Here is a 23,145-nt window from a genome sequence, read left to right on the forward strand (position 1 = left end):
TCTATTTATATCTATTCATCTACTTAAGACTATTAGCAGTGTACACAAGACTGACCAGCATAAAATAAACGAATAAAAGCCTCCTATTATGGATCAGGTTAAATTGGGTGGGTTTTGTATTTGAACGAATCGGAATTTTTAATATATATTGGACAAATACTATTTATAATATACCAGAACAGTAAATTACAAATAAAATCATTGCCAGAAACCACTTATTTTGCTTCGGTAAGAGCGAGGTACTTAAATGATTTTTTCAATAGTAGAATATATTTTTCTTCATTTTATTGTGGAAACTAAATGATTTCACGTGAGTTGGTCGAAGCATTTATCTAGTAGACGAAAGCTGGTATATTTTACGCTAAAATTAACGATTTCAATAACTGTATTGTATGTATTACGTATATACTTGTATATTCAACGATCAAATTTGTCACTAAAAAGATTAATTACTTATCTAATTTATCTTATTTTCTATGTAGGTTGAATTTTTCTCTTAAAATACTATGTCGCAATCTGCTGTGACAGACAAAATAAAACATACGATTCAATTTATTTGTTTTTGTAATATATAAACTCCTTTAAACATAAAAAGAATTTCATTATTGTCTAGTTTCTGGTATTTGACATTGTCATTGATTAGGACGTGAAAATGAGGGATCAATGTATGTGCAATTGTGATTATAGAATTCTGTAGATTAATTATAAGTCATAATGACTGCAGATGAAATTTTAAAACCCATACACAGTCGTTTTCAAAGACAGACAGCGACACTGTTCTGGAAGTCATATTTGCAAAGACAGTAAGTTGTATTACAATTTACATAACACTCAAAAATCAAATTATATATTAACATGTATATACATTTGTAGACGTCGTTGGCGACTTCTAGTTTTGGAAACGTTGTTTGCAATGGCTCTCTTTTGTATTGCGGTTTTTATTGGGAAGCCAGTGTTTATGACACCTCTGCAGGCAATTCCCGAACCTCCACTGACGACTACCGATATTATTGAGTCTTTCGGATCGGATAATATACTTGGATATGCGCCAAACATACCGCCGTATACGCATATTATGGCGCGAGTTGCTGATCGTTTGGAAGTTGGTCAGTTAAAGTATTCTTTATTAATATTATGGATTATAATGTTTTTAAGGAATTTACTAAAAACCATTTGAACTGTTATTACTGTTACTGTATTTAGTTTGCAAAATAAAATGAAGAAATATATTTTACAATTGAAAAAATCGTCTAAATTTCAGTAACATGAAAGAAATTCGTAGATAATAAATTATTAAAAGCTTTGGTATGCCATAACCTACTTTTAATATTTGTATTCTATGTATGAAGGTCAACTATAAAGGTATATAATCTGAATTTGTGATATAGTTATGAACCGTTGAGGTCTGTAATAGCTGTTTTTAAAATAAGCGATGGTAGGGCAGACAATCTCTTAGTAACCTCAGTGAATGAAGTTTTTAAACGACTTTAAAAATCGCAGTTATCTTGATAATAATGGTGATTGTAGCCGTTACATACCTCATCCTGATTTTTACAAAGTCTAGCCTCATAGGATTTTAGTATCCTCTATTAAAAAGTATTTAATACATTTAATTCTCGTAGACACGGTTAATTACACATAAGAAATTATTGGATACTTTTTAATGCATCTCAGAGTCGGCAATATTTTTTTGGAAATTTATCTTTTTGTAATATATTTTTGTTTGAAAAATCTTAGGCTACCGAATACATTTAATTGGGACATCATTCGAATTAAAAATGACAATAACCTTTTCTGTGGATTTTCTATTTCCTAATTTGTAGTGACCATGAATGCGGCGACCGAAGATCACCTTAACACCATGTTACACAACATGTCGCAAGGCACGCCGATAAATAGACCAATAATATGGGTTATATGGAAAATGGAGGTATATTTTTCGTAGTAATTAATGGCAGCTAACTTATGCGTTCGCTTAGCAGGCACCAATACTCACACCGCTGGCTCTGCGACCCAAAATATGTCTTGGCCCCCGGAGTTAAGTTCAGTGGCGGTTGTTTATGAGTGAGAAATAAGGAAAGGGCCCATTTTAGCATCAACTGCGACGCGATGATGCCCAACATTTGGTTTACGCGTCTAATTATTAACTAAAAACTAAAGTAATGAGAAACTTCTGAACATGGAGTGTCCAGAAGTGAAACCCAGCAATTAAACTATACTACAATTTACAATTTAATACAATTTACAACTACAATTTAACTAACCAGAAAATATATTATCGCTTTATTTTATCACCTTAATTAGAATTAGGTGTTCGAAAAGTGTGTCCTATTTACGATTAAAAAGATAAATATTTTTGGCTATTAAATCATATGTAATTTACAAAGAGCAAATATCTGTTAAAATTGCAGAAAAATAAAATGTGGAGATTTAGTATTCGCAGCACGGAGCGCGCTCGATTCGTCACCAGATCTGAACGTACAGTATTCCATAACCCCCACTTGAAGAGCGGTTTCCTGGCTGTTCAGTTGGCTGTCAGTGAAGCCATCTTGGAGTATGTCAGTCCCACGGTACCGGAGTATGAGGTATTGTTTTAAAGTTACTACAAGGTTTTACTTAAATATTTTATAAATCAATATACACATACATACATACCAAAGATTATTCTAAAAATCTTTTCTATATTTCTTAAATTATTTTATTGTGTAGATAATTAAGAGAAAAATATAAAAAGAAATTGCCGAAACCAGGGATCGAACCAGGGACCTTTAGATCTTCAGTCTAACGCTCTCCCAACTGAGCTATTTCGGCTGTGATAATGATATTGAAATTATGGTGTAGTTGATACTAAGCGAGAAAATATAATAACATATATATGTGTTCCATACAATATTGAATTCAATGACTTCATATCAGTGCAAAGATAAGATTCACAACTAAACGAAATCGACTTTATATTCACAAATTATGACATTTAAATTTCACAATTATATTTTTTTTAATATCTTCTTTTTTTAGTTAAGTCTTGTTTCGATGCCAGTATCTCCACTAATGCAAGAGGCCAGAGTTCGTAAAGCTATATCAGGGATATTGCTTTGCTTTACTCTAGCCTTCCTTCCTCCTGTCTTGGAGACTGAGGCACTGGTCGTCAGGGAATCAGTTAATAGGTTTAAGGTAATTATTACATTATAATTTAAGATATTCTAAATGAAGCAACACATTTGCCTTAACAAATTTAACTTTAGATTTTAGTAATTGAATAGAACAACAGTGGATACACTATTTACAATTTATATTTTTAGCGCGCACTTCGTCTACGAAACGTAGATTATTCGGCTATGTACCTCGGCTGGATTGTCTATGGCTACTTGACGGTTCTACCAGCCTGTATTGCGGCCAGTACAACGCTACTCCTAATATTTCGTTGGATACATTTGTTCTACAGCTTCATAATGCTTTTAAGTTATGTATCTGTGATGATTATGATGGCGCTTATTATGTCTATGTTTCAATATAAAAGTAAGTGCATATTTATTTCATTGATTGAATATACTTTGAGAAAGTAAGCTACTATTTAGGGTGACTTGTCAACCAACTTACTTTTCTTGGGTCATTTGAAATCTTATATCATATAGTACATAATATGTATACTGTATTCATGAATCAGCCTTGAAGCTGTAGCAATAGGCCACCATAACACCACACCAAAGCATGGAATCTAGGTCATTATGTTTTCGGTATTTATATTCTAGTTAAAGCATTACTAAGAAAAAACATGAAACACCATTTTGAAATCGTTGTTATAACGACATCGAAGGGACTACGCATATTTGGTCACAAAAACCGATAGTCGTAACAGCCGACGACGTTGTTATTAAGTACCTACAATAGAATTCAGCCGGGACCTTTGATTTTGGTCAATATAACCGGTATGTTGTTGAAAAGGATGTTGTCGTAAACGGTTTTGACTGTTGTCGATTTAAATGAAGAAACAACAAAAAATATTTGTGAATTAATATTTTAGCTTGGGTCGCAATTCTGTGGACGACGCTGTTTACACTGATGCAAACATTTGTGGCCGAGTTGATTATTCATCATCAGATCGATACGAAGAATGCCGTCCTGAATTTCTTCCTACACCTAATAATCCCACCTTTGGGCCTGGAACACGGCTTCAATGAGTTCGCGTTGTTGCAGACTGGCCGTATGTTGAGAGAATATTTTTTATATTAAATAATAATAATAAGCCTCTTTAACTCCATACTATTAATAAAATACATATGAAATCGGTGTTAGCTTAGTTTTTAGATCGATTTATTTCCAACACATAAGTATACAGTATTCACAAAATTCTTAACTTACATATGTACATAGTTAAAATAAAGTAAACCTACAACTAACATAAATTAATATAACAAAATACATTAACTAACCTTAATATATAATAACTAAAATATATTATTAAAAGTACTAAATTTATTATTCCCCCGTTGAATAGCCAGCTCTTCGGTCTCCTGTCATGTCAACTAACCTTTTTGCTATTTCCTTAAAAAGCCTTATAGTTGTTGTTATTTTCGTTTCTATATGTTCTGCAGTATGGACCCCTTTAGATAAAGGCCTTCATGTGAATTTTCCATTTGGATCTGCTTCCTACCTTCCTCCAACCACTTCTCCCCATCGCTTTTGTTGTCTTCCCACGTTCCTTTTTGCTGGAGGTTCCCTCCAGCGGGTGGCTTATGCTTCGTATTTTCTATATTAGTAAACTATTTAATTTAGTATACATTATTAGTGATATACTGTGGACACTTGAGAGTGTGAGAGAGGCAGTGAGCTGCCAGAAGGCTCGCAAGTGTGTTGCCTTTTTAAGAATTGGGACACTCTTTCCTTGAAGGACCCTGGGTCGAATTGGTTCGGTAAATTAAACATCCTGTGCAAACTTTTTTGGATATTCAAAACCTCCAAGTTATTTATTGAGACATATAAAATCCGTATTATGTAGAAATAGCAAGCTATATTTATAAAATATTTTTCACAGAGGACGGACGCTTGGAATTCCTTTCCGTGATGTACACGATACTATCTTGGTTGTTCATGATCACTCTGTACTTCAGTTTCTTAATGTTGCTGCAGAGAACAGTCAAGGAAACTGCTATAGGTGGCGAGGTTTCATGGGAATCTATTCTCTTTAAGAAAGCCGAAGTACGTTAATAAAAACTATGCGCGGTATTATGATTATTCTGAGTTAAGTTCTTTTATTCAAATTATATTATTTTATTATTATGTAGGCAAAGTCTCTTTGCCTACTAATTACCCACTAATTACCCACTCTGTGATGAAATAATTCATCACTTATCACACTCTCTGGACCGGATTCCATATTGTGTGGTTAGCTGTTTTAAACAGCTAGCCAAATATATTTCTTTCAAAAAATTCAATGCCTAGAACATAAAAAAAAATCAATGGCGCTACTACGTTTTTTAGGTCTGGGCCTCCGATTCTGTATCTGTTTCATGCTCATTTGTTAATCGAATAGGCAAGTAGGTGATCAGCCTTCTGTGCCTCGAACATTTAACCCAGTACAAATTTCATGTTTCAATAACATCTTTTATACGGCTAGTATACTTCAAACCAAGTGCCGCGTCGTCCTTTATCTATATTGTCTATATTATTCATATACGAAAACAAAATCAGCGCAGCATATGTACAAGATTAATTGATACGTAATTGTTTTGTAGGACACAAATAAATTACATCAAATAGAAACACCGACGGGCAAAGAGCGAGATAATTTACAGGAAGTAGATGAGTTGGTGGCGAAGGCTATTAGTATGCGAAACGTGTCCAAGGTGGGATCTGAACACACAAAACAAGTTCTTTATTTACTTAATTATCAATATTTGATGATTCATATTTTATGATTACCACCTTGCGTATTCTGTAACCTTACGATAAATTTAACTATAGATATAGATTTCTTAGTTAAAATTGTCAATTAGTTCGATTGCATTGATTTTTGTGCAACTTACAGTTACTATTCAAACGATGTTTTGGTTTGAAACTATTCAAACAACATGGAGCGTGGCTCATTAATTCAACAATTTTGGTGCTTATAAATTAATCATTAAAATTAAATTGTTCAAAATAGATATTAGTATTTAATAAATTTAAAATATTTCATTAAATTTAAATTTTCGACGTGGTAGATATTTATATTTCTACCTTGACCGGTAGAATTGGTCCGGAAATTGATTTAGTTTTTGACAAAAATGTACTTAATTACACCATCTATTGATTTTGTTTAAGAGCAAAGCATTTGTTATAAATCTAATCTCTCTAATTGTTTGTATACTAATTATTTTCTAATTCAACTATAATACAACATTCAAATATTTACCGTTATTAAGTTCGAGTCAAGGATATATATGGGCTTACAAATTATTGTTAAAAAACAATGTATCAACGGTCACCGTAGAATAAATAAGTTTACTTTATAATATATTAATAATCCTATGAAGTATAGTTAAATTTCTCGGCACGTAACATGTCATGTCCGAAAACAAAGTTATAAAAAAATTAAATTAAATGTTTTAGTTAATTATGGATACACCAGTAGTGAATAACCTAACATTAGATATTTATCGTGGTGAATATACGATGATGTACGCCGAGAGGATACAAGTTAAAATGTTGACTTCCATAGAGGATCTCATGACGGGTAAGCTTTTGTAGGCTTAGTGTAAGATACGGAAACGCCGAGATGGGTTTTAACATAAGGAGTCGCTACATCGCGTTTCTGAGTTGCGAATTATTTACGATAAATTGTGAATTTGTATTTGAACTTTGCTTACGTTTGGGCAAAAACGAAATTATTCTATTACGTACAACTTTAAAGGCTTTCCGTAGTTGCGAGCCTTCTGGCAATGTGAGTGTCTATGGGAGGTAGTATCACTTAACATCAGGTGAGCCTCCTGACTGTTTGGACCGTGTTATATATATATATCTCTATATATATATATATTTCCGACTTAACGTAAAGTCAATTATTAAAAACAAAAATCATTAAGCAATACGTACATACATTAATTAGTAATTATTACTGTATTAAAAAACTTACCTCTAATTTAAAGGTAAGGTAACTCGACTTCTGTATTCGCCAAATTTTACACAAAAAACCCTCATGTTGTAGTTAATGAAACGCTTAGCCATTGCTGCCAAGATTGCTAACAAAATTATTGAAGGATTATAAGTTTTTTTTTTTTAGGTTTAACCTTTCCAGATAAGGGTACAATCACAATTCTTGGTGAGGAAATGAAGCCGGGATTGAACCCAATATCAATGCTGACAATGATGGGTTACTGTCATCGAAGTGAGGTTCTTATTGACGATCTAACCGTGGATGAACATCTTACTTTATTTATGTCTGTTAGTATTAATATTTCAAAATCAAGACTATCTCATGTAGAAGTAGTATAAGTTGTACAAAGCAAGTAAATTTCTTCAACAGTGAGCCTCACTGTACAAAAAAGTTAGGGGTTCGGAAGGAAAACGCCTACGGTTTATCTTTAAATAAATCAACAAGGAATTTGTTTACACTAAAAACTAATTACTAGTCTAACTTGTGGAAAAATCTAGAAACATTTCGGTCAACCCGTCTTCGTAACAATATGTATCAAGCAATTAAAATATATACTTAATAATAAAAAACCTTAAACTCTTACAAACAAAACATCAGTTACAGTTACAGACGCAAAATGTCTTTTTCTGCTGCTATTAATATAATATTTATCTAATAATAAACGATATATTGCCTATCCGGAGCTTGATATATTCGTTAGTAGGCTGATCGGTTTTAGATAAAGTATTGTTAGGTGCCTATCTACCTAATTCGCTGTTTTGCTAAAAAACGCTTAAAACACTAGAATGACATTGGTCTGAAGTCATAGGTTAGCACCTCAGGTCAACCTCAACCTCACCGAAGGCTGTTCACTTACTTGCCTTTGTAAAGTTTTTTTATAGCCACTGGCGTCTTTGGTTCCCCAGTCAGTGGTCGAGGATCCTTCCTATAGGTCGGAGGAAGTGCACCTTCCTTTCTACACACAAATAATAAATTGTTTTATTATCTTTCCAGTTAAGCCTCTGGAATGAAACCAGCCAATTCATATCTGAGTATGGACATTTGCGTTCGCAAAGTCTGCTGAAAGAATGTGACTTGGAGTCCGTGAAAAATGATTATGTGGGAATTTTGGATGATTACTATCGTGCTCAGTTGTGCTGGGCCATTGCTATGCTTCTTGAGCCAAGGGTCAGTTCATTTTAATTCCTTTTCATATAGTGTTTTTATTTTTCTTGAATTTTTTTCGTGAAGCTAGGTGAATTTCACTACCATATTTTCGATGACTACCGTATGACTTCTAACGTCTTATTAGACTCCACTCTCCGACAAAGATCGTTAATACTTGTGTTATGTAAAATTCAAAATATTAAAACAAATAAATCTACCATAATCTATCTCTGTATACAATATTCTTCATAGATAATAATTATACCAAATTTTACTGGAAAGGCGAATTATATAGCTGTTGTCAAGGATAAAATAATGGTAAGCGAAATATATGTTTTAATTATAATGGAAATAATATTACCTATTATATATCAGTACAAATATGTGCCCGAGCAGTGTTGCTCTAGTGGCTTCAGCGTGCGACTTTTATCCTTGAAGTGAAGGTTCGATTCCCGGCTGTGCACTTATGGACATTCTTTCTATGTGTGCATTTAACATTCGCTCGAACGGTGAAGGAAAACATAGTGAGGAAACCGGCTTGGCTTAGACCCAAAAAGTCGACGGCGTGCGTCAGGCACAGACGGCTGATCCTGATCAGATTGCCTATTCGATTAACAAATGATTATGAAACAGATACAGAAATCTGAGACCCAGAACAAAACAATTATTACTACACTGAACCCAGGACCTTTGCTTTATACGCTAAGCCAAGCGACGAATAAAGACAATTTTTATTTTTCTGGGTAAACCTTCGAGATTTGGCTTACATTATTTTAAATAATACAATTGAATTGAAGAAAACAATAATATTTAGAAGATTTATAATTACTAAAGACAGGTTTTGAACTCACGACCCTGAATGTACCGTTATCGAAGGTCAAGAAGACAAATGTTGCCAGATAAAACATATATATTTTATGAGTATAAATATTGATTGATTAATACAAATGACTAACAGTTATTGTAGAAGACGCATATGATTATGAAACAGATACAGAAATCTGAGACCCAGACCTAAAAATATGCGGTGTTTATATTTAGATCACCCTAGGAGCAATATCAAATGTATTTATTGAAAATTGACAAACGACTACCCACGGTTCACACGGGCAACTGTGATCCGTACACCTCTATTTACCTAAATTATAAACCATCATGAATCATTCTAGATATTGTTGAAAACTACAATAGATTCCATGGGGGAGAACTTGTTTTTACACACTTAAATAACGCGGTTATTAATAAAAGAAACCATAAAATCGGTTCTGTAGATGCAGAGATTCCCAACCTTACAAACGTTACCTCTTCATACTATTAGAATAGATTAGCTACATGTCTGTTAAAATCGTACAGTACGAAACTTTATCAATTAAATACGCTATTAAGCGGAATTAGAACTGAATCTTTGCTAAATCAACTTTTGCAATGTCCTTACAGCAATATCGAAAATATATCACTTTGATAAAATTCAGCTTCTCAAGTGTGTACTTGGAATATGCAGATCGCGTATTCATTTTTGACAATAAGATTTTACTGTTTGGCGGCACTCCCGCATATATGTTCTTCAAATATGGTAAGAATTTGTTTTTTTTTATTCCTAGTGACTGTATATACCAGGGCTTTGGAATTGTTAAAGACATTTATTTATTTATTCATAAAAATAAAATATAATAAAATATATAATATTATTATTCAATATCGCTACTGTGTAGTACTACACTCTGGAAACATAATATGTTTCAGTGTACATTTTATAAAGACGTCGATAGTATCCAAGACAGCATTCAGTAAGCGCTGTATACAATCTTGGCAAGAGACTGGTTCAGGCCCTTGGTACCGCAAAAAAACGAGTTTTTGAAAAACAGTTCGGTCCCGGCCCGTCTTATTTCTAATTTATTGTACTCCACTATCCCTAAGATATGATTGAATGAATGAAGCCTTATTTCGAACAAAGAAGTTATTACAACTAATAACTAATTTTATGGATTGCATATTTTGATATTTAATATTATAATAAATCTAGTCAATCTTCCTCGCTGTTGGCTTGTTTTCTGACATAGACCTGATCCAGATTATTTTACTGTACTGTCTGTCCTTCCTGGTTTTACTCTGTTTCCTTGTTGGGGATAAAATTCTACTATATCATTAGTCCATTTACCAGTATTATTTCTTATATGGCCTGCCTATCGCCATTTCAATTAATTCACACAGGTTTTTATTTTTTCTATAGTTCTAGTATCTAATAGCTTCGTCCTATTGCTTATTTTTGTCAGTCTTAGCTTTTGATTTTAAACATGCTTCGTTCAATCTCTTGCTGGTACACTCTATTTTCGTATATTGTTTTTGCTATAGACAGGTTTTGTGCACATGTCAAAAACTTGGCTTTTTCGTTTCGTAGTTTCTAAATTGTTGAGAGTGGCGGAGAGTTTATTGACAGTTCTTTTGATTGGAGAACTGGCAGTAAATGTAAAATTAGAAGCACTTTAAATTCATTTATGAATATATGATTTTGAATTCTCATAACACCTTTTTTGGGACCAGTACTTCTCTTCCATGTACTTGCTAATCTTTGTACTACTTCTAAGATAAATATGTCCAGTAATGAGTTAGTGTATTTTGTTTTCACTATAATGTAAGTGCGTGGTATATTTTATTACTTGGCATGAAGCATTGCGGTTGCAATTTCTTACAATTTCTCTGTAAACCAAAAATTTGCGTCATTAAAAAGTATGTCGGAGAGTTCCTTTCCAGCACTTGTATCCCGCTATAGTCCTTTGATTTGGTAGTTAGTAGTGTTAGGTCTTTTAGTTACAATATTAATAAATAAATGTAGTTTTAATTAATTACTATAATTCAACACCAGTATTGTAAGTAGCTTCGGAGTGCGACTCTCACCGATGAGGTCATTGGCTCAATCCCTGGTGGGCTTGGTGCACACCAATGGACTTTCAGTCCGTGTGTGCACTTAACACTCGCTGGTACGCTTAAGTAAATCGTTAAGAAATCGGCATGTCTCAAATCAACGACGGCACGTGTAAGGCAGATAGCTGATCATCTGTCTATGAAATATAAATTATGAAAGAAACTAATGTAATCTGATGCCCAGAGATATATTGTAGCGCCACTGGATTATTATTATTATAATTCAACATTTAAAAAAATCTGTTAAGAAATCGGATGTCTAGTTTCTAAAAGACTGATGAAGGTGATGCAAATTACGCTGATGTTACCTATTAAGTACGAAGCATCAAAGGTCTTTTAAATAGACATTCCTTTCAATATTAGTTTCAGATGGAGATATTTCATATATACACGAGTCGAACAGCGCGACGTCTCGACTGTAAATCTTATATGTTTTAACATAGGTCGAGACTACAGGGTGAGAATAACATTTGGAAGTAATAGATACACGGAGGAAAATGATGAGCTCTTAGAAAAGGCTTCGGAAGCTGGGGCCTCGATAAGGGCGCATCTTGGCACTTTGTTGATTCTTAAAGTGCCAACACACCCCACAGCTAATGTTGCTAAGTTAATTCAAACGCTACACGAAGGAGCTGATAAGTATGGGATTGTTTCGATGAGTATCAGCATACCCGATTCTGAAGAAGTTTCCAATAGGTAATTCTAAATTAGCGCATATATTATTATAAGGAAACTGCGCATAGATATTTGTTTATATTCTAATTATATAAGCAGTATTTTCCTAGTGGCTTGAGCGTGCTACTGTCATCCCTGATGTGGTATGTTTGATCCCCGGTTATGCACCAATAGACTTTCAGTCTATGTGCGCATATTTAACATTCGCTCGAACGGTAAAGGAAAACATCGTGAGGAAACTGGTACAGAAATCTGAGGCCCAACCCTCAAAAGGATGTAGCGTCACTACTTTTTTTAAATTTGAGAGTATATTTATATACAAACAAACATGCTTTAGATTTATACTAGATTTATTACAATTAACTGGGAACTTTCGGGTCGTTTTACATCAAATATCTAAGGAAGGTGTCCTCTGTGGACCAACTGTATAATTAAAGTCTCAAATAGTTATAAATCCATCCATCCATCACATCCTTGTCAGACCTCTACACAAAACGTATTAAAGTTGGAAATATAGGATTTTTTTTGTATTACTGTTTTAGAGCAATATTTGAATCAAGAGCCACAACACATGGTACTCCACGTGAACACACAATATCCAGAACTGCTTTGGGACATATTGAGAGCTGTATGTATGGGTTACAAAATTTTCTCACTTTGCGCGCTTTTTGTACCCTAGATTTCCCTGATCACTTGTCACTGTGCAAGAGTTGTTTACTTGTTATTCGCGACCATAGACATTAAAATCTGTGTATAAATAGGGTTTGAACACACACTCAACACACAAACAAATTCATAAATCTTTCGTACTGCACCGCGGCCGACAGTTTTGACCTAATATTCTCGTAGACCACGACAGGGACTATTAATTCGCGTTTTTAGATTGTACCCTGAAACTTATTTCATAAAATAAAGTAACAAAAATCGTCCCTTTACAGCTCCTGACAACTGGATACCTACAAGAATATATAACTTCGATAATTTTATCCATTTATCGTACATTGGACAAAAATTTACTTCATTTTATAAGCAATATAGAATTGTTTTGATTTTTACGGTAAGTAATCTGTGGAGTAAGTCAGTTGTCACATCCGTGAAACAATTTAAAATATTTTATTCACGTGATTATTTTCGAGAGATTTTATTCATTTTTGTAATCGTTTTGATGACTATTTTAGGTGATCTCCGCTGTCATAGCAGGGGCTTTTATTGGGTTGTCATTATCGCAGCTTCTCAGTGATATTGAGGAAGATCGTGTTGCTAAGAAGATTTTGCATGGTGATGTAAGATTTTCTTTAACTCTAGACAAAGAATATTACGCTCTTCTACGCCAGGCTTTGAAAGAGCTGAGCTCTTTGACAATCGTTACTTATCCATTAAGTGTTTTTTATTAATTACTTTCTTGATTTCCGTTTCAAAATCTTGAATATTCTGTTTCTTTGTTTACTTTTATAAGGTATATGATTATACATAATTTCGATTAGTATAATGGATAGAGAAATTTTGTCAGTATTATTTTATACCGCATTGATTATTCTTTAACTCATTCCAGATTTTAACGGTTGAAGCGTTGGAACAAAAGACAACTTTAGTTGTGCGCACAGACAACTCGAGTTACGGGCAATCTATTGCTTCAGCGTTAGTCTATTATTCATAATTTATTAGTACCTATCAGTGGGCTAATATTTTCGTCTTGCCTTTCTTCCATCATACTCTAAGTAAGGATTCAAAGTCGCGACTTAGCGCTTCGTACGCTAAACATATATACAATAAATTCTTATACGTTTTTGATGTAGGTACGGGAGTTATACTTACGGCTAAATTTCGACTCTGAATCTAACGGCTTACCTACCCTACAAGTAATAACGTATTCCATCATACATTAGGGTTCATAAACCTTATTACCACGACGATGATAAGTAGTACGTAAACTCAATTATGATCGCTATTACATTTACTATTGGTTGTTACGCAGTAGTCTTCCTTCTTTAGTTAACTATAACACTGATATATATCTTTTCCTATGGTTGACAAAATCAGTTAATTTAATTCAAACTTAATATGATCTTTTCAACAGATATGTTCTTTCTGAAACCAATGCGACCGAAAAAGAAATTGAAAATATTGTGTACACTGCACTTTTGGATATCGAAGTAAGTTTAAAAAATATATGAATCTTTTATTAAGGACACGCGTGTTACACGTTTTAAGCTCTGATTAATAAATTAGCCGGGAATTTATGACAGATCACGTTCTCAGATAAGCAAGGTTTCATAAATCTAAATTTTTGGATGTTGTACTTGAATATAAATAAACACATCTATACTAATTAATTAATTATCTGATTGAATAATTTAAAGAAAACACCTATTTACCGGATTGCAGCTATGTAAACTTATAATCATTTTACATAATTAAAAAAAAATCCGACGTTTCGTATAAAAAATGTGTAAAAGTTATGTTAATAAAAGACAATACTTGAGAAACATAAATATTTTAGATTTTTAAAGACTTTAAATTTGGATAGTTATCTTTGAAAATTATTTTAATTACTACTAAAGTATTTCCGAAACAATTCGACTTTGGGTCCTTCAAGAAAAGAGCGTACCGATTATTAAAAGGCCGGCAACGCACTTGCGAGACCCCTGGATTTGAGTGGCCATGGGCAGCGGTATCACTTAACATCAGGTGAGCCTCCTGCCCGTTTTCCCCCTGTTTAAATTAATATTAAGCGAGCGATCAATACTAAAATGATAAAACTGAAGAGTTCTTTTAGAGAACTTTCTTTCTGTTGTGTTAATAACAAATACGCAGGAGCGGTGTTGGCCTAGTTGGCCAAGCTTAAGCGAGCGATCTTGTATTCTAAGGTCATGCGTTCGCCGTTCGACGCGGAGTTGCACTTATAGAAATTTCATTAATTTTATTAACACTTGCTTCTATGGTAAAGTCGAACATTACGGAAACTCAAAACTCGACGACATGTATCAATCAGACACAGAAGGCTGATCATTTTGTCTATAGAATAAAAGTTGTTCTTAAGCCAAAATCCAATCTGAAGCCAAAACCCATATAACGTAGTGCCGCTGGATTATTATTATAAAACTTAAACAAAAAAATCTACCTTAATCTCGAGAATAATTAGTTCGGGTTAATTTTTTTTATCATATAGTCCTTTAAATCTGACATCCTGCGATCAACTTGACACAGGAAATATTCTTCCTAGTATAATGTAAATTCTTTAGTGCTACTACAACATTTTTTCAGAGCGTAACAGAATATTTAGTGACTCGTGCCATTGATTCGCCACAGCACTACGTGTATATGTATGCATATGGATTGGATATTAAATACGTGGACGATATAATATCGGTAAATTTTAAGGATTTTTTTCATCCTATCCTTCCAGTCCATCAAAGTAAATCATCATCAATCATCAGGACTAATCATCATCTGCCGCCTCTTGACGATCCTTGTATTATGGTCGACACTATACATATAGTCTATATAGTATAACCCAAACCACTCCTCCCATCTCTTTCGTTCTTTAAAGCAAAAGGCATATAAGTAATTGATAAAAACGTTTAAGAAAATCTACTCTTAATAAAATCGAATTAAACGGAAATCGAGTGTGACGTTAAAAATTCATGTACTTAATACAAAATCTCACGGCTTAGGCTAACCAGTTTTTGATGAGGTTTTACCTTGTCTTATTGATTTATTAGCTGAAGTACCTCTACAGCTGAAAATAATGGCTTATACGATAAAAGAAAATCGTCAGGAAACCAGCACGACGCTGTGTGTCAGGGTTGAGCGTTTACTAAGATACCTGAGGAGGTTATAACGGCGTTAAAGAGAGTGCTATACTTGTAGATTTACTATAGTTAATATTAATGATGTTTAGATGCGAGTCCTCTACAGTCCAATACATTCTGACCATGCAGCGGCAGCCAGGTCATTAGCTCGTGCGTATATGGCACTTTTAAGGCATTGTACGAATGCCTTAGATGCCACAATACAAGTCACCGATGATCCACTAGCTCTAGACTTAACGCCTGTAAGATTTTTTGTTATTATAATGTAGATGTAATTAAATGATTTTTTATAGTATTAGCTTATAGTCTTAACTACTTACTGGATGCTTTAAAAAATGTAAAAATATAATTTTCAATTGAATTTTTGCTTTAAATGCTATGCTAGGCTTATCAATGCTGAAGAGAGAGCGTGCGTCTGGCTAGACTCGCGTAACTCTAATGATTTAGGGCCATTCTTATAAAACTGAGAATTTGACTGAGCAGTCTTGGCTCGTATATAGTATTATTTAAGAATATTTGATTTATTACTGTAAAGCTAAAACATATTAGAAATTCAAAGAAGATCCTGATTCTTTTTTCACGGGTATTTTAAATTTTTTTCAATATAGATAAGAGAATTAATTATTCCAAAACGACTCTTCCAAAAGTATATCTTGTAATTTTTAGCTTACGACATTAACCTTGACAACTTAAAAACTTTTAAAAAATAATACCTTGATATATATAATTAGCTTTGTTTTAGTGGATGGTGTACGCGGAGAGGCCACCTATTTTTACGGAGTTTTTGCTTATACTAACAATTTCTCATATGATTTTAATTCCATCAATGGAAAGTGGATTTATAAGGCATACACAGGTATGTCAATACTACAAATAGAACGCCAAATTTTTCTTCGGTTTTTCAAAAGTTGAGCAAGTTCTACAAAGCGACAGTGTTCTGTAAGTCATATCGTACATCTCTATGGAGTAGACATTTCATTGATGACGAAATTTGTTTTCGAAAACATCGAAGTTAGGACCTTGCTTAAGCCACGAAGGCAGAGTTCTCGATATTGTTCGATTACAGTTCTGAAGCCTGTCTACTACCTGTCTATTTCATTGAATATTTTTTAAGGCAAGACGTGATCTCTGAAGTCTACGTATTCCAAATTGTTGTTTGACTGGGAATCGATCGATATGACCTCATGTGTTACCACTAAGTGACAGCGGTGTGCATGACTCCCGATACGATGTAAAATTTTAACATCACCTAACATTATGAGAATGAGTCTCATAATGTAATATTGTGTAGCTATAACCTATTATTTTTCCAGTGCTATACAATGAATTTCTCTCCACTACGATACTGGTTTTCAATGTTTATATGCGATCTCTTCATGTATTGGATGCTAGTAGCGGTTATGTCTGGAGCCATGGCCGTTATCATGATCTTAGCAGCTCCACATTACTTTGGTATAACGGACTTTGGTTAGTAAATATTAACTTTCATTAACTTATGATGAACTTCAGTTAGACAAAGGAATAAAAGGAAAATACAATTTTTAATTTGACAAGCACCTATAGGCAAACAACATTCATGAACGAAAAAAAAGAAAACTTTAAACCTAAAGTCATTATTTGTCTTTAAGCCTACAGCTTCACGCATCTCTTAGTTTTACAAGTACCGCCATACCAATATATTTTATACTACAGTAGTTATTAGTACTAGCCATACTTGCATGGGCAACCGTGACCCGTAAGCCTTGAACAATTTTATTACCTTCCTCATGAATCAATCTAGTCCAATATTAGTGAAACTCACAATGACTTCCTAACGAGAGTTTGAGTTTATCGCGAACAGCTAGACGCGGCGGACGACTTGTAGGTATATAATATAATAGACATGTATCTAAACAAAATCTTTGTAGACATTATCAAGCTCTACAACTTTTCTCTAAAGCTCAAGAATAAATCACTCACCGTTGAGCCAGCATTTGTCAGAAACTTTATCGTTTGACAGCTTTTTCTTTGACTTAGAAAATCCGTCTACAACAGACTCAGACAGAGTCTTTTACACTCAACAATCACGTGACTTTTTATTTTATTTTGTACGTAAAAGTTACCATTATGTGGTATAAAATACTGAAAAGTGGAAAATAATATTAACAGTAACGCGTAATTCAATCCCCGCCCCGCATCGTAACTTTTTACAGGGAACAAAAATTCGTTACATAATACTTGAACGCTCCCTTATTAGTATAGATCTAGAATTTAGGCTTATCATAAACCTCGTTATATTAATATTCTGGTATCTGTGTATGCTTAAGCCTCAGGTAACGTCACCCTAAAGGTGTTTTCGTTCCACAACCAAGCAAAGATGGTGGCAGACATTCCAATTTTAAATAACATAGGACATTTTCACCCTTTTTTCGTAACGATGGTGGTGATTTATTTTACAGTAATAATTTCATTTGTTCTGGCTGTATATGGAATTGGATGTATACCGCAAGCGTACCTCTTTAGTCTGGGTCCATACGCGGCACTAAATTCTATGATTTTTGTTATGGTAAACATTGTTTTTGGTAAGTATAGGTCATGTTTAAAAAACGAAAGTATAAAGTATCGTTTTGCAAGAGATAATTTTTAATTTAATTAAAAAGACAAAAGTCACTAAAGAAGAAAATTTTCATTGAAAATAAAATTTATCAATAAATAATTGTGTTTCTGGATAAATTGTTTATGTATCAACATAATACGTACACATATGTTTTGAGAAGTCCTAGTTATAAGCACTGAAGTTGGCGTTAGCCTGTCCCACGCCTGTTAAATATGTATGCAATTTAGCTCCATCTAACAGCGGATAGGTAGACATGATTGACATGCGTGCTCTTTACTCGGTCGCATCAGCCACCTGTCAGTGCCGGAACTCTGAATTCTCCCGACGTTAAAACATCAAGACAAAATTCAATTGAACGTTACAAATTAATACATCAACAGCTGGCAAGGCACTCGCAAACCCTCTGGCATTAAGAGTATCAATGGGCGCCAGTCGTTATTGGAAGTTAAAAGAGTACCGAAGATCAAGATTTTTCATTAAAAAAAGTTGAAAATAAATTCATTAATTTTACCCTTCTATAGAAGTTACGGTATATAATTAGCATTATAAAAATGATTTCAGGTGAAACAACAGTAATTGCAAAGCTTTTCTATGGAAACGCTTTAAATTATGCTTTAAATTTTTTAAGTTTTTCACCTCAATTCAACATTGCTTACGCTTTTGTGAAAATTAAAAAGATTTTCCTTTACAACAGCGAATGTAATATTTTCAAACGGAAAAATCTATGTTCATCAAAAATTCTTCATAAATGCTGCCGTAAGTATCTTTGCACGATTTTTTAATATATACGAATTCCTTTTGAACAAAAGTGGACGCCTAAATAAATGGTTTAGGCAAATTCTATTGAGACCAGGTTTCAACTATGATTGAATATTATAAAAAGGTACACACACACTTCACACTCTCAAACTTAAGTCAACAGGCACATGATTGGTATTGACTTTTAAATTTGAAAGAATTCAGTGCTTGCAAACAAAACCATTAGAAATATTCTAGTTTAAAGATAAAGTTTGAGTTATTTCAGACAAATGCGGAGTCCTACAAAAGTGTTTCTCAAAACAGTACTATGTTTTGAAGCCACCAGGTGTAAGAATGGAAATTTATGCTATGTTCTCCATAGCTGGTGTGTTGTCCACCCTCCTTCTAGTATGGGAGTATAGATACATACATAGAATTTGTTCCTATTTCCTGAAATGTTTTTACGTCGACCAAAAGGACACGGAGGGAGAGGCAGAAGGAGTTAAGCAAGAGAAAGCAGATGTTCTTAGTAAGAGACAGGAAATGATGTCGAAAACTCGTAAGTATTTATGATAATTAGGGTCCAGATTTAACACTAAACGTGCCGTGACGTGAAAATGACTTCGGTATGTTGCATTTGACATACTGAAGTCATACTTAGCGCTATCTCGACTCTGAATATAACAAAAAAAATACAATATACAATCTATAAGTACAGCATTTTTGCATTTTTGCACTTTTAATATTTTTTATCACCAATCGTTTGTAGGTTGTAATTATTCATCCTCCATATTTGACTTTTAGCAGTGAAAGGAGACACGTTTGGGGAATATCTGCTAGCGAAGGATGTTTCTAGAAAGGTGCAAGGCGTGTATGTAATACGTCACGTCCACTTCGGCGTCAGGAAGGGGGAGGCGTTAGCAATCTCCGGTTTACTGAAACACGGAAGATTGAAGTTGTGTGAAGTTGTAGCAGGTGATGCGCAATAGTATATTAAAACTAAATAGATAAAATTAGAGTAAATTTTAGAGCTCTGAATATCGCTCCAGAATGTTTTATACATACAGTCAACATCTGTTATAACAAGATCGAAGGGACAACTTATATATGGTAGTAAAAACTGATAGTCGTTGTTGTTTTTAAGTACCTAATACAATAGAATTCAGCCGGGACATTTGATTTTGGTCAATATAACCGATATGTTGTTCTAAAGTCTAAACGATGTCGTCGTAAACGGTTTTGATTGTACTTCTTAATCATATTTATTAAAATTATTTTTACAGGTTTTAAGTTACCCAGTGACGGTCGGCTGTGGAGTGTCTCCAAATGGAGTTTGAACAGAAATCCCTACTTGGTTAATACATTTTTTATAGCTTCATAAGTTTTACAGGATTTCATACCTGGCAACACCGAACCTTCCATTTTAGTTTTCTTAATTTTTTTATATACATCTTGCGTTGATGATATTTTAACTTATACACAAGGCTAATCACCTCATTATTATTTAAAAAAAATATCATGAAACAGATACAGAAATCTGAGGCCCAGACCTAAAAAAGGTTGTAGCGCCATTGATTTTTATTTTTATTTAATGTAAAACATTGGGGTTATCTTTATATATATAATTCTACTGTACGTGTGTATGTCATTGAACTCATAAACGGTGGGGCCGACTGGACCGATTTTTTTTGGATGCGTTTGGGTGGCGCTATGGATGGTTTCACAAATCAACCCGGCAGGTAGCTCTGTAGTCGGTATCTAGGTTATTTATCTATACAGCAAATAAACAGCTGGTATATATATAAATGTTCATATGGTCCCTAATTAAACGCCTTAAAGGCTGGACATATTTCAATAAATGTTTTTGTGTGTTCAAGGAGTTGAGAATGATTTACATTATTAGACATTTTGTTTGTATGAAAGACGTGTGTACGGGACAACGTCTGTCGGATCCGCTACTAATATAAATCTCAATACTTTACTCAATACCTGCGTAAACAACATTTATTACAGTATAGCCGTAATATAACTCTAAGTTGCCAACACAAGACGCTACCAGAATGGATGACAGTGTATGATGCTCTTGCTCTGATCGCTGTTTTAAGAGGAATACCTAAGAACCGAGTTAAGGAGGAAGTTCATAATTACATCGACGCTTTAGGTACGTATTAAAGTAATGTCAAAATTTAAAAGTTTTTCCTACATTCACCCGCTTTAACTACCTACATCTGGCCTAGGCAAATAGCGATAGTTATAACTGTTTACAGAGCTTCACAATTACGCGTACACAACAATTAGTCACTTGGAGCCCAAAGAAGTAACGCGCCTACACTTTCTGGCGGCCGTGGTTGGCGCTCCACCAGTGATCATTCTTGATGAGTACACTGCTTACCAAAAATATTCTGTGCGACGGGCTATGTACTCAATAATACATAACCTGAGAAAACGTGGGCACGCCATAATTTTGTCGTCTAGCAAGTAAAGTATTAACTTGCTTTTATAAAAAAATGTTTTCGTAGTAGTAAATCATCAGCCCTAATCGGAATTATTTAAGACAAATAAAGAGCGGAACGTATCTTCCTCGTTCTGCTTTCTTCTATCTTTATTATGTTATGTTTGCCATAGTCATTTTGTATGATGATTTGATATTTTAAAGTACCGAGAGTTTTTTACGCCGGCTTTTTCTCTCGGCGTACACCCTGTCCTAGGCGATGAGTAGGGATGTCTACCGATACAAATTTAATGAGGTGGAATCCTATATCTTTTATTCCATAATAAACTTATTTTTATGTTAATTAGAAATAGTAATAATAGGCAAAATTCATGGCTGGGGTATAGTTTAGTTTTTGCACAAAATCGAATTAGAGAATTGAGTCAGTATTTCTTAATTCGCTAACTAATTAATACCAGTATTGGTCTGTTAACAATAAGAAACAACTTAACTCTTTTTTTTGTGAGATTTTCCTTAAAATCTGAAAGAAGCTTAGAAACATTACGAATTTATACCTACTAACAAAACCAAGTAGTAGATAAATATTGTCATTTTTAGTGTTGAAAGCCATATGCCAGTAACGAACAGACTTGCAATACTTTTCGATGGTATTATCTATGACATTGATTACATAGACAAACTCGTGGCGCGCTACAGCGACCCTGGCTACACAGTAGTAGTACATCTCAAGAATGAAGTCAATGTTGAAACAATGTTTTCGCGCTATTTTCAGAACTTCCTTATTAATGATGTTAATGAGGTACTATTGAGATTTTATAGTAGTAGATGAGCCCGTCTTTTATGCTCTTGCTTATTTAGTTCAAAAATTCTAGAGATTCAAGGTCACAAAATTATACTGTTCTGAAAGGTAACTGTCTGATTGTTGCCCACGAAAAATCAAATAAGGTTTCATGGGCAACGCAAGCGTGCCGCAAGAATGATTTGATTTTGCATCACATGGGTGAATGTAATGATAAGATTTAAAGCGGCGATAACGAAACTCGACCCAAGATTTGATTCTAACAGCATTTACCTACTCGAAGGTATAATACTTCTTCGATCCATTTGGCTAAACGAAATAAATAATTTATTAATTCGAACACTTAGAATAAAGGCACCTCTTCAGCAGATAGATTTCGTGTCTCAGCCGAAGAATTGAACTAATTTCATTACATATTACAGGTCCTTGTTAACATCCAAATATTAGACTCTGATTTAAACTGGGCAAAAATATTTCAAAGAATGGAAACCCTTCAAGCCGAGAACCACCATATTGTATATTCATACGTCATCTCTGCTGTGCCCATAGATTACATATATAACAGCATATTAAGCTCAGAAGGCTCAGAGAGTGGTTTAGCAACATCAATATTTACAAAATATTTTAAAAAGTCTATAAAAAGCCCCACTGCTGCGGCATTAGCAAAATTGAAACCATTTGACAAGAGGTATTATATCACGAAGCTGAAGGATCTCCCATGGTCTGTTATTTTTCATAGATAAAAGCAGTTAGCAATACCACAGCCATTCCTTTATGTAGAAATTCTATATAAGTGTTGACATATAGATATAGATATTTTTCGTTTTGGGTATTTAATAAAGCAACATAGCGATTTATGCCTACCAGTGC

General features: G+C 33.9%; 1 protein-coding gene and 1 non-coding gene across 5 annotated transcripts; one reads left to right on the forward strand and one right to left on the reverse strand.

Moving 5' to 3' along the window:
* Positions 1–667: 667 nt before the first annotated feature.
* LOC123714259 (ATP-binding cassette sub-family A member 17-like) lies at positions 668–23,079 on the forward strand. 4 transcript variants are annotated; one of them, XM_045668461.1, is made up of 34 exons: positions 668–803; positions 874–1,106; positions 1,824–1,930; positions 2,412–2,585; positions 3,019–3,174; positions 3,303–3,519; positions 4,025–4,204; positions 5,036–5,199; positions 5,736–5,846; positions 6,592–6,715; positions 7,262–7,422; positions 8,129–8,302; positions 8,534–8,599; positions 9,719–9,854; positions 11,647–11,899; positions 12,421–12,506; positions 12,817–12,935; positions 13,057–13,161; positions 13,431–13,516; positions 13,956–14,031; positions 15,143–15,247; positions 15,780–15,932; positions 16,433–16,546; positions 17,004–17,157; positions 18,129–18,251; positions 18,667–18,771; positions 18,848–19,042; positions 19,311–19,583; positions 19,829–19,999; positions 20,308–20,378; positions 21,038–21,185; positions 21,292–21,502; positions 22,074–22,275; positions 22,698–23,079. In XM_045668461.1, exons 1-34 carry the CDS (start codon positions 715–717, stop codon positions 23,016–23,018), a joined length of 5,163 nt encoding a protein of 1,720 aa, XP_045524417.1. In that variant the 5' UTR covers positions 668–714; the 3' UTR covers positions 23,019–23,079. The 4 variants fall into 4 exon arrangements, with proteins under 4 accessions (XP_045524417.1, XP_045524419.1, XP_045524418.1 ...); XM_045668463.1 differs by lacking the exon at positions 18,667–18,771; XM_045668462.1 differs by lacking the exon at positions 8,534–8,599.
* Positions 2,739–2,811, reverse strand: Trnaf-gaa. Its single transcript has one exon. It is a non-coding gene; the product is annotated as a tRNA-Phe (tRNA).
* Positions 23,080–23,145: the final 66 nt, after the last annotated feature.

The sequence above is a fragment of the Pieris brassicae genome, chromosome 9 (genome assembly GCF_905147105.1).
Source record: "Pieris brassicae chromosome 9, ilPieBrab1.1, whole genome shotgun sequence".
Classification (NCBI taxonomy): Eukaryota; Metazoa; Arthropoda; class Insecta; order Lepidoptera; family Pieridae; genus Pieris; species Pieris brassicae.